The following is a 12,696-nucleotide window of genomic DNA, read 5'->3' on the forward strand; positions in this document are numbered from 1 at the left end:
AATATGTTTTTTCTAAGCAGATATTCAGTAATCACCAATCTTATTCATTCCTGAATCTCCAAATGACCCAGTCACTTTTTCTGTATCGTCTGTATCATTTCTATTAATGTAACCTAGAATAATATTTTTCCCCTGAATTGCATTAATTTAGGAAGTGGCACAACTTCCCCTCAAACTTATCTATGGTTCTTCCATTATCAGTGAACTGTTACCAGTCTGAGGATACTGTACTTACTTTCATACATACCCAGACATAGCATAGATGATATCAATTCATACTTTCAGAGATAACATTTTAGTCCTTTCATTCATAACTAAGCTTAAACATTCCATAAAAATGTCTTAACTACTTCTGTACTTGGCTAACTGAGTACTAATTGAGTACTTGGTAGATCTACTCTAAGAGCAGATATTATTAAAAATACTTACAGAATGCCTTTTTGCTTCTTGGTTTCTTTGAAACTTTTGTGGATCATTGCACATTATGTGACATTTTTACACTGTGCTTTGCTCTATTCTGAAGGTGATGAACTGGTACCTCTCAGGTCCTGCTAAACTCTAACTCCCAACATTTCTTCATGCTGGTTGGAGCTGCTGGGAATGTTATTTGAGCAGTATCGTAGGAGGTCCTATACCTGTTCTTGACAGCTCCATGAAATTGTTTTAGCTAGTCAACTAAAATACAGAAGTGGGAAGAAAGCAGAGATGGAACAACAGGAATGCTCATAATGTATAATTAAATCCTATGGTTGCAATTTGGTGCTCACTTATTGAAGAGTAAACCTTATGGAACACAGTGGGGCTTTACAGTTGAGTGAACATGTTTCAGATGTCACTGTTCAGTAAAATATATTCCTAGCTCAAGCCTTCTCTTTGACTCCCAGGAGAACTTCACATATATTTTATAGCCCCATAGTCTTATTTTATTATGATAACTCAGTCTTTTCAGCCTTCCATCAGTATTTTTGAAAGTTGTCCCTGAAGATCAGGATATGATCCAGAATCATGTGTCAGAAGATGTGGTGGGCTACTGATGGAAAAAGAATATGGGCAATGAGTACTGCATGAATGGCCTTTCTACTTCTCATCCACTGTCTTTGTAACTAAAAGGAATGCAGCTGTACCAGTGATGCTTTTTCTTCATTTTTTTCAGTTGTGCACCATGCATCACATTTTAATGCAATTGAACATTTTAAAGTTATTATAATTTTCCCTATTTTGAGAGTATTTTGAACAATTAATATGGCGATGTATTTGTATAAGGATGAACAGAGGAAGTAATATAAATTTATATAGAGTAAAATAAATATAAATAATATATATTTGTGTATATACACACACACACACATATAAAATCCTTTATTATTTATATGTAAATAAAAGAGTAAAATAAATAAAATAAAAATAAAGTATCTGCACATAGGTACACATAGTAAAACAGCATAGTTGAATTAACTTATAAATGCTAAATTTTGCTTGGAGACTCATTTTTTCCTCCTTTAAATCCTTTACAAATAAACCCAATAGCTAGTTTTGAGTCTGTGTTTATATTTCTCATATAGTTCTAGGGAAGGGCAAGATACTGGTTAACCTTTGAAATATATTGTTTGTTTGGGGGTTAAAAAGGGTAGATGAGTAGTCATGCATATTAGAGCATCTCAAAACACAAACCCTTCCATTTTTGGTTCACACAGGAATCTGCCATTCAGCAGTTTGGTCTGCAGTACAGTTTGTAGTAAGAACTTGGAACATCTAGCTTCTAGTTTTTGCAGAGGAAATATCAGTTGGACATTACGAACTGCCTCTGCCTTGCTTTAATATCTCATTAATAATTCATATTATTGATTCTCTCTTGCTGAACTCATAACCCATCATCCAACACTTACCATTTTGCTGACTGATGCCTCAGCAAATCTGACTTTAAAATTGCTGATTATAGGACAGTAGACATATATAAGTATTCATAGAAATGAGCATTTAAAGATATTCACATTTCTTTGAAATTGCAGTTGGTTCAACTCTGAAATTGCACAGTTGGTCCTCCTTTCCTACTTTGTCTGGGATTGGAAACTAGGCAGGGTCAGGACTGGTTAATACTTGGATATGGGCCTATCAGGGAATCCCAGGGCTGTAGTCTAAACCATGTTGACAAACATCCTGAAAGAAGGACATAGCAACTCACTTTTGTGCATTTTGCAAAAACCCCTGGATGGATGTATCTGTGAAGTTACCAGGAGTCAAGCTCAACTTGAAGGAGGCTACTTTCCTTAAAGGGAAGTGATAGAAATGGAGTACAGGAAAATCTAAGCTTACCTATTCAAACTAGCCTCCCACAATTGCCACGGGTCAGGTGGTAAAGACAATCATTTTCAATAATTGTCATGGAAATGGCTTAAATGTGTGTTTTTAAAAATATGAGTGTGCATTTTAAGCCTTCTTTATGCATCAGAGTAAGTGAGGTTATAAACACAGAAACTGGAATTGAGTTGTACCAATTCTGCCTCTTTAACATTACATACATTATGCTTCCTTTGATACAGCTATTAGAGTTCTTTCTTGCATAAAAACCTGGGCACATACACCACCTCAAGAATCTTTCTCTGACAGTCATTAGCATTGTACTTGTGGATACTGGGAGAGGAAACTCTATCCCCATTCAGGTGTTGAGATATACACTTACTGTAATTCATGAAGAAGGCTTTTCGATGTTCATCAAATCAGGTGCTTACTATCCAGTTGCACCTGCTCTTGTAAATGTCAGATCTGGCACATACCTTATTTGCATTCTGTTTAGATGTTTGAATGTCGTCTGTTTAAGGCAACCTTTGAAAAGTAGTTGGGGATTTCAGCCTGCCAAAATTCTACAATCTGGACTGGATATTGGGAGTATGTAAGTCTTTTGTGCCAACAACATCAGAGGCTCCCTGGCTATTTAAGTGCTAGCTATGATCTGTATAACCCAGCACTGAAAGATACCTGTCTTGCTGGTCCTTTAACCTCATCTTAAAATGGAATTTGAGAGAAACCTACTTGATAACTGTTTCTAGGGCTTAATATGTTCTTGATAGCAGCTCTCAGATTCTGGAACTCCCTGTGAAGAGAAGGCAGGCTAATTTTGTCTTTGTTGATCATTCACGGCAGGGAAAGATTTAATTTCAGTATACTTTATTCAGTATAATTTATGCAAGCAGTTTTCTGCTCCTTAAATTGGTTTACTTCCTAAGAGTGTTTTCATTTGGTATATTCAGGGCTTTTTTTTCCAATCAATGTGCTGTTACTAATTTGTTTTAAATATAATATATAATATATTATTGTGGTTCTCTATGTTGAGCCCTAGGCAACTGGAAGGAGGGATATAGGTTAATAAGCATATAAAATGATGATAGGATGCAGTTAATTGTCAGTGAAAGAAATATAATAACAATGGTAAACTTTGACTGCAATGTCTTTTAGCCGTTGCAGTATAAAGATCAGCGTTTCTGCAGACAAAAGGCAGACCTCATGGAAAGGTTGAATAATGTAGTTGTCAGGGGTGCAGGAGACTTGTTCCAGGAGATTACCACCGCTACCTCCCTGCTCTGGGAAGCGATTTGGGCTGATCTTGGAGGATCAGGAGGGAGGCCTGTCTTGTTACTCGCTTCTGTGTTGTCAAATTCTTTGGGGGTGAAGGGGATCCTGAAGCTGTAGATCTATTGCTGTCTCTGCGGTGGGGAGATAGGAGTCGACTCTCATCTGTTTCTCTGCTCTGTTGGATTTATGGGCCCCAGTATAGTTACTGGGGTTGGTCCGGGTTCTTTCCCTGACTCTGGATGGCATTTTTGGGCCGTAGGGCTGAGCCAGGAGGAGTGAGGCTAGTCATAAGCCGGGAGCTTATTTCAGGAGCTGCTAGTTTGTTGCCATCTTGGCTTCTCCCCCAGCAATGGTAAATGTTTGAGGTACAGTTTAAAAGAACCCTTAAACAATGTGATTAATGATCAAATTAATGGAATTATACTTACTGTTATACCCAATCACCAAATTCCATAATCTGTCACTGCATGTTTTGCATAATTATAATAATGGACTGGAGTAAGAGAAAAATATATTGAAAATATCCTATATGTCTTTCTAAATTATATCTAGGGTATTTTCAATATATTTTTCTCTTACTCCAGTCCATTATTATAATTGTGCAAAACATTTTCAGATTCAGAATTTGAATTTGAAATGCTCTATTTTGATTTCAAAGCAGTTGTTTTGAGTGGTTAAAAGACATGGAAGACTTTATAGATTAATTGCAACACTTTTAATTAGGACTGAAAGCAAATTGATAGCCAATGAAGAATATACTTAAACTGGTGCAATAAGTTTATAAAGCTCAGTGCTTGTTCTAAGTGGAGTTTCTGGATTATCTTCAAGAGCAGTCTCATATAATGTGATGTGTAATTCATTAACATCACCTGTATCTCTTGTTCTTATTATTGTTCTCTCCTACTTCAATTTTGTTTTTGCAATTTGGATTGTATGTTGTTTTAATTCTATTGTTGTTTCTACTGTGACACTGACACCAAGGAGTCGCAAAATTGCAGTGGGAAATTTCCTCTTTTAAGAGTAGTTTTATGGTGGCTTCTGCAAAGTTGTGGCCATTTCAGTTCCCTGCAGTTACATGGTCGTGATTTGGCACTTGGCAACTGGCTCACAATTATGACGGTTGCAGTGTCCTGAGATCACATGATTGCCATTTGTAACCTTCGCTGCTGGCTTCCCACAAGCAAAGTCAATGGGGAAGCTGACAGAAGTTTGCAAGTCGCTCCCGCTTTCACTGCTTTTTCGCCTGTCTGTGCACCTGCCTGCACTCCGTAGTGCCTGCCCGCAGCACCCACCCACCCTCCTGTGCTCCACAGTGCCTACCTGCGGCACCTGCCCACCCATCTGTAGCTCTTGCCTGCAGCTCTCACCTGCTGACCTGCTTGCCTGGGACTCCTCCTCTTCCCATCTGATGGTCATGTGAGGTCCTTGGTTAACGACCCACACAATCCTGGGTTTACGATAGCAACTGGGACTGCTGAGATTGCTGTCACTAAGTGATGTGGTCATATGATGTTGCATTTTACAATTGCATCACTTAGCAATGGAAATTCTGGTCCCAAGGACTATCTGTTTGTCATTTAAGATGCAAAATATTTTAATAATTAAGCACATCAAAGTTGTGTGAGTATCCTTACACATCACCTGTGCTTAAATATGATTATCTCTTTTACTATTACTAGGATGAAGATGGGACAGAAGAAGAAGGGAGCAGAGTAGAACCAGTGGGTCATGCAGATACAGGTTTGGAGAACATCAACTATTCTTTAGAGTAAGTTTATTTTTTGTAAAAAATATTTAATATTTAAAATATTAAAGCTTACATTCAGAAAGAAACTTGATGCTTTGAATTTTAGTGCTGAAGAAGACTCCTGAAATTACCATGGACACTCAAGAAAACAAACCAATAGATTAAAAAAAATCAACCCGGAGTTCTCACTTTAGGCACAAATGACCAGGCTCAAATTATCCTATTTAGGACACATTATGCTAAGACCTAGCTCTCTAAAGAAGGCTTTAAATCTGGGAAAGGCATCAGGTTTCTCTTGGCTAACAAGATAAAATACTGCAAGAATATACAGGTGAAACTCGAAAAATTAGAATATTGTGCAAATTTTCATTTATGTCAGTAAGGCAACTCAAAAGGTGAAACCAATATATGAGATAGACGCATTACATGCAAAGCGAGATATGTCAAGCCTTACTTTGGTATAATTGTGATGATTATGGCATACAGCTTATGAAAACCCCAAATTCACAATCTCAGAAAATTAGAATATTACATGACATCAATAACACAAGGATTGGAAATAGAACAATATCGGACCTCTGCAAAGTATAAGCATGCATATGTACTCAGTACTTGGTTTGGGCCCCTTTTGCAGCAATGACTGCCACAATGCGGCGTGGCATGGATGCTATCAGCTTGTGGCACTGCTGAGGTGTTATGGAAGACCAGGATGCTTCAATAGCGGCCTTCAGCTCCGCTGCATTGTTCGGTCTCATGTCCCTCATCTTTCTCTTGGCAGTGCCCCATAGATTCTCTATGGGGTTCAGGTCAGGCGAGTTTGCTGGCCAATCAAGCACAGTAATCCCACGGTCATTGAACCAGGTTTTGGTACTTTTGGCAGTGTGGGCAGGTACCAAGTCCTGCTGGAAAATGAAGTCAGCATCCCCATAAAGCTCGTCTGTGGAAGGAAGCATGAAGTACTGCAGAATCTCCTGGTAGATGGCTGCGTTGACCCTGGACTTAATGAAGCACAGTGGACATGGCTCCCCAAATCAACACAGACTGTGGAAACTTCACACTGGACTTCAAGCATCGTGCATTGTGTGCCTCTCCATTCTTCCTCCAGACTCTGGGTCCTTGGTTCCCAAATGAGATGCAAAAGTTGCTCTCATCAGAAAAGAGGACTTTGGACCACTGGGCAACAGACCAATTCTTTTTTTCTGTAGCCCAGGTAAGACGCTTCTGATGTTGTTTGTTGTTCAGGAGCGGCTTGACAAGAGGAATACGATATTTGAAGCCCATGTCCAGGATCCGTCTGTGTGTGGTGGCTCTTGATGCACTAACTCCAGCCTCAGTCCACTCCTTGTAAAAGTCCCCAACACTTTTGAATGGCCTTTTCCTGACAATCCTCTCCAGGCTGCGGTCATCCCTGCTGCTTGTGCACCTTTTTCTACCACACTTTTCCCTTCCACATAACCTTCTATTGATGTGCTTTGATACAGCACTTTGGGAACATCCAACTTCTTTTGCAATTACCTTTTGGGGCTTTCCCTCCTTATGGAGGGTGTCAATGATGGTTTTCTGCACAACTGTCAGGTCAGCAGTCTTTCCCATGATTGTGATTCCTACTGAACCAGCCTGAGAGACCATTTAAAGGCTCAGGAACCCTTTGCAGGTGTTATGGATTCATTAGCTGATTAGAGTGGGACACTTTGAGCCTGGAATATTGAACCTTTTCACACTATTCTAATTTTCTGAGATTGTGAATTTGGGGTTTTCATAAGCTGTACGCCATAATCATCACAATTATACCAAAGTAAGGCTTGACATATCTCGCTTTGCATGTAATGCGTCTATCTCATATATTGGTTTCACCTTTTGAGTTGCCATACTGACATAAATGAACATTTGCACGATATTCTAATTTTTCGAGTTTCACCTGTATTTTCTAAGACATGAAGGCTCAGACAAGTATAAAACCGTTACAAATATTTCCAGCAACTGCTGTGTATCAGGCACAGGCTCTGTTTATAACAATCTGTGTTCAGATTTCTTCAGGCTTTTTCTCCCACTCACTCTAGGTAAAGGGCTAGAAGCAGATGTCCTTTGGACAAGACATACAGTTTCCATCTGTTCCTTGTTTTCATAAAAGCCTTGGGTTGTTTACTTTTGACCATGTGAAAACTAATTTTCACAACATATTGGGTTGACACTGCTTGACACACCTCAGGTATCTTTTTTCTGATTATGTGATTGATTGTGCATCATAAGGTCAGTGTCAGCTCTTAGCAACCATATAGATTTTCTTCATGATGATATGCCCTGATATAATCTGTTTTTCAGGTCTTCCAATGGTATACTCATTGCTGCTGTAACTCAGTCCATTCATCTTGCTGCTGGTTGTCTTCTCCCTCTCTTTTCTTCTACCTTTCCCAGCATTAGAGCCTTGTCCAGAGAGCTAGGTCTTTGCATTATGTGTCTGAAGATATCTCTTTAATTTTAGTGAATAAAGTCCTGAATAAAAGAGATTGTCAGTAAATTTTTACAGAATCATTCCTCAAAATCTGGAATGCTTGGGGAGATTTTGGACATTTATAATGACATCTGTTATTTTTTAATGAATGGAGGGACACATTTATGCCAAAATATAAAGTCAACCTGTGAAACTGGTATCTTTTCCTAACCATTATGTGTAACGTTGATAGTTACAGTTCGTATTTGAAAATACATCTGGAAAGAATCCACTATAACACATAAACGATTATTATTGGACTTGCTCATTTTTAGCACAATAAGTAGAAATTGGATAATTCAAGCAGTGCAAAGAGGAAGAGAAAATCATTGAACAAATAATGAGAAATCAATTTGATCATTTTGTAGACTCTTCCCTCTTTTGTGGCTTCCATTTACAGTGACTGCAATATAACTGTAAGACTACATTGTAAAGTGTGCTGGCTGGAAAGGATTAGAATGAGGCACAAATCAGTTTATCTGGATAAGCTCTCCTTTGGAGAAATAGCCAGGCAGGAGAACTAAGCAAACAGCACAAAGAAAGGGTGGGACAGGGTGAGGAAAGAGGTGATGAACTACATTCAAATTGCAACAAAACCAGGAGAATGCCTAAAAGTTCCTTGCAGAAGGAAGCTGAAAAGCTGTTGTAGAATTTAAGAGGTAGAAAAGGTAATACTTTCCTCCCTGTGACATCTGACAAGCTGCTTTTGGAATATTTCTCATGTTTAAAAATTAGTTTTCCATTAAATGTTGCACTGGGGGTAAGACCTGCCATTCAAAGGTAACAAGTTTGAAGCACTCTTCAGCTCACTGAATACTCCAAGTGATGTGATGTAGAACATAGTTACATTCCTGATCTTAAAAGAGAAGCTGCTCTTACCTTCTTAGAACGGTTCAATGAAAAAATATCAATTACAAAATTGCAATAATTAATAAGATATAAATAAAATTTCTATATTAATTATGTTTCATTCATTAACTGTTTTCATTATTTGAATAACCCTCAATTTGCTTATTGCAATAAGGTGAAAAGGCACCCTCTTCTAAGAAATTGGCTTCATCCTGACCATGCCTCCCATAACCAAGCTTACATCAGTGAGGTTTTATATAATTATACATACCATGTATGATTGCATATAAGTATTGAGCAATTAATATGGGATCCAGATTTCTCTGTATTTCAAAAAATTGAAGCTAATATGTACATTCAGCCAAGGAGAGCCTAGGCCGTACACAGAATAACATTATTTCATCATCCCCATTACAGAATTGGGCAATAGAAACATCTGATGGAAACAAGCTATTTCAAAGTAGCTTTGAAAATAATGTGTTAAAATGAGTAGTTATACAGGAAATGAAAGCAAATGAATTTATATTTATTTTGATGTACACTGCATAAGGAATTGCAAAATAACAAATAGTATGAAATTGTACAGTGAATTCAGAAAGTATTCAGACCCCCTTCACTTTTTTCAATTTTGTTATGTTGCAGTCTGATACTACAATCGTTCAAATTAATTTTTTTTCTCATTAATCTACACTCAGTACCCCATAATGACAAAGTGAAAACAGAATTTTAGAAATGTCTGTAAATTTATTAAAAAGAAAAAACTGAAATATCACATGTACTTAAGTATTCAGACCCTTTACTCAGTACTTTGTTGAAGCACTTTTGGCAGTAATTACAGCCTCGAGTCTTTTTCGGTATGATGCGACAAGCTTTGCACACCTGGATTGGGGGATTTTCTGCCATTCTTCTTTGCAAATCCTCTCAAGCTCAATCAGGTTGGATGGGGACTGTCGGTGGACAGCCATTTTCAGGTCTCTCCAGAGAAGTTCAATAGCGTTCAAGTCAGGGCTCTGGCTGGACCACTCTAGGACATTCACAGAGTTGTCCCTAAGCCATTCCTGTGTTGTCTTGGCTGTGTGCTTAGGATTGTCGTCATGTTGGAAGGTGAACCTTTGGCCCAGTCTGAGGTCCTGAGCACTGTGGAACAGGTTTTCATTGAGGATATCTCTGTACTTTGCTCCATTCAGCTTTCCCTCAACCTTGACCAGTCTCCCAGTCCCTGCTGCTGAAAAACACCCCCACAGCATGATGCTGCCACCCACATGCTCAGACTGGGCCAGTCTGTTCACCTTCCAACATGACAACAATCCTAAGCACACAGCCAAGACAACACAGGAATGACTTAGGGACAACTCTGTGAATGTCCTAGAGTGGCCCAGCCAGAGCCCTGACTTGAACCCTATTGAACATCTCTGGAGAGACCTGAAAATGGCTGTCCACCGACGGTCCCCATCCAACCTGATTAGGCAGGTGATGAGCGGTGCCTGGTTTCCTCCAGAGATAATGTTTAGAATTGAGGCCAAACAGTTCAATCTTTGTTTCATCAGACCAGAGAATCTTGTTCCTCACAGTCTGAGAGTCCTTCAGGTGCTTTTTTGCAAACTCCAAGCGGGCTTTCATGTGTTTTGCACTGAGGAGAGGCTTCCGTCTAGCCACTGTGCCATAAAGGCCAGATCAGTGGAGTGCTGCAGTGATGGTTGTCCTTCTGGAACTTTGTCCCATCTCCTCACAGGATCTCTGGAGCTCAGTCAGAGTGACCATCGGATTCTTGGTCACCACTTTCTCCCCTGATTGCTCAGTTTGGCTGGGTGACCAGCTCTTGGAAGAGTCCAGGTTGTGCCAAACTTCTTCCATTTGAGAATTAGGGAGGCCACTTTGCTCTTGGAAACCTTCAGTGCAGCGGACATTTTTTTGTAGCCTTTCCCAGATCTGTGCCTTGCAATAATCCTGTCTCTGAGTTCTGCAGGCAGCTCCTTTGACCTCATGGCTTTTGCTCTGATACAGTATGCATTGTCAGCTGTGAGGCCTTCTATAGAGAGGTGTGTGCCTTTCCAAATCATGTCTAATCAATTGAATTTACCACAGGTGGACTCCAAGATGTAGAAACAGCTCAGCAACAATCAAGAGAAATGGGAGGCACCTGAGCTAAATTTCAAGGGTTGTTGCAAACGGTCTGAATATTTATGCCAATGTGATATTTCAGTTTTGTCTTTTTAATAAATTTACACACATTTCTAAAATTCTATTTTCACTTTGTCATTATGGGGTACTGAGTGTAGATCAATGAGAAAAAAAAATGAATTTGAACGATTGTAGTCTCAGGCTGCAACATAACAAAATTGAAAAAAGTGAAGGGGGTCTGAATACTTTCCGAATGCATTGTAGTTGAATGGAATATTTTGTTTACAAACCTAGATCCATTCACAAATTATGATTGTTTAGGGTTTGATAAGTCTGAGATAAATGTGGTTTAGAGCAGTGTCAGAATTCATAGGCAGTTGGTAAACAATTAGAGATATTGCTATGTTGGTGATGGGTGAGAACTTTTGACAGTGAATGTTGAGCATCCTGAGGCAAAAATAGTTTTGAGCTCTGGTTTGCACACTCTGTTTCTGCAAGTATAATTATTGATGTGATTCTTAATAGGGCTACTAAATTCAAAGGTGATTATGTGTAATCACTGAATTGAATTTGGTTTCCAAATGTATGTGATATTCGATTAGAATTTATGAATCTAATTGGACACCTTCAAATCAATTTGTTTCAGGCTAATTTGAATGCCTTTTATGCAAGCACAGTTGTGTTTTTAGCATCCCAAATTGACAATTCGGTTCAGATTGATCTGGACTATTACATTGGATTAGTTTTTTTTTTTATTCAAATGAGTGGTTTGAAGCAGATCAACTCATCCTGATTCACAGAGGCTTAATATTTAATATTAATTAAGAAAGAATGCCTGTGTTAGAGTCAAAGGACTGACAGATTTATATCATCATCTCTCAGTTCAAATTATTAATTTATAAATTTTGGAAATAATTGCAGTGGTAATTATGCCAAGACTATATATATCTAGTTAGGCTCTTCAACTGAAAAATGTTTCAGTTCATATTTATATCATTTTTCAAGTTATTCCTGGAAACATATTGGAAAGCAAAAAAAAATGGAACTTTCTTTTTTTTTTATTTTAGGACAATTTGAGTTAGTCACAATAGTTTTAACACCTGATTCCTAGAAAAGCCAGTCTCAACTTCTTTCATTGTTGGACATTACAGTTTGTATAGTGGCTTAAGGTTACACACAATGCATTTCATTTGATTGATTAATGGATTTTTTTATTTTGGATTTCCTTTTATGCCATCAGATTGTTATTGAGGTATGTAGGACTCAATGTTGTTTTTATCTTCACTAGTTTTGAATTTATATTTTTGTGCAAGTGTGTTTGTGGTCTTTTTTGGTCCATGTTCACATTCCCTCATTCATCTTTGTCTCACAGTGATATGGTAAAGCTCGTTGAAGTTTCCAATGATGGTGGACCTTTGGGGATCCACGTAGTTCCTTTCAGTGCTCGAGGCGGAAGGTAATGTACTGTGTAGGTTTTTAACTGATTCATTGCCTTAGATATGTTAGTTTCTGCTTTTATCTGATTTATTGATTGACCGACTCCTCAATTCCAGAACAACTCTTTATAAGAATAGTGTGTCTATTTGAAATAGAAACATGATTCTTTCAGCAGAAAATCTTACTGACTCTAATCCATAAGGAACCTTTTCTGAATGTAACTCAGCTGGTCAAGATGAGAATGACAAAACCTAGTTCTAATTTATTAAAAAAAGTTATATTCTGTCCTAATACGAAGCTGAATTGCAAAAACATAAATTATTTCTGTCATAGCCACATAAAAAGTTTCTTCTGTTTTACCTTGATCCGATATTAGAAATGGATTTCATGCAGCATTTCTCCCTAGTTGCAAGTCTATAATTTACAAACTAGTAGCATCTGAATTCACGACACCATTCTGTGTGTAGTTTTTCACTCAAAC

At 38.2% G+C, this 12,696-nt stretch overlaps 1 protein-coding gene across 4 annotated transcripts in view; it reads left to right on the forward strand.

Moving 5' to 3' along the window:
• PARD3 (par-3 family cell polarity regulator) overlaps positions 1-12,696 on the forward strand; it is a 574,792-nt gene that overhangs the window by 283,235 nt on the left and 278,861 nt on the right. For all 4 annotated transcript variants that reach the window (XM_088149996.1, XM_088149995.1, XM_088149997.1 and 1 more), the window contains 2 exons: positions 5,250-5,338; positions 12,151-12,234. In XM_088149996.1, the coding sequence (XP_088006122.1) occupies positions 5,250-5,338; positions 12,151-12,234 (173 nt within the window). The remainder of the gene's footprint in view (positions 1-5,249; positions 5,339-12,150; positions 12,235-12,696) is intronic.

This window comes from Python bivittatus, unplaced genomic scaffold, assembly GCF_059951505.1.
Source record: "Python bivittatus isolate LINGU-HERP-01145 unplaced genomic scaffold, Pbiv_v1 ctg000610_np1212, whole genome shotgun sequence".
Taxonomy (NCBI): Eukaryota; Metazoa; Chordata; class Lepidosauria; order Squamata; family Pythonidae; genus Python; species Python bivittatus.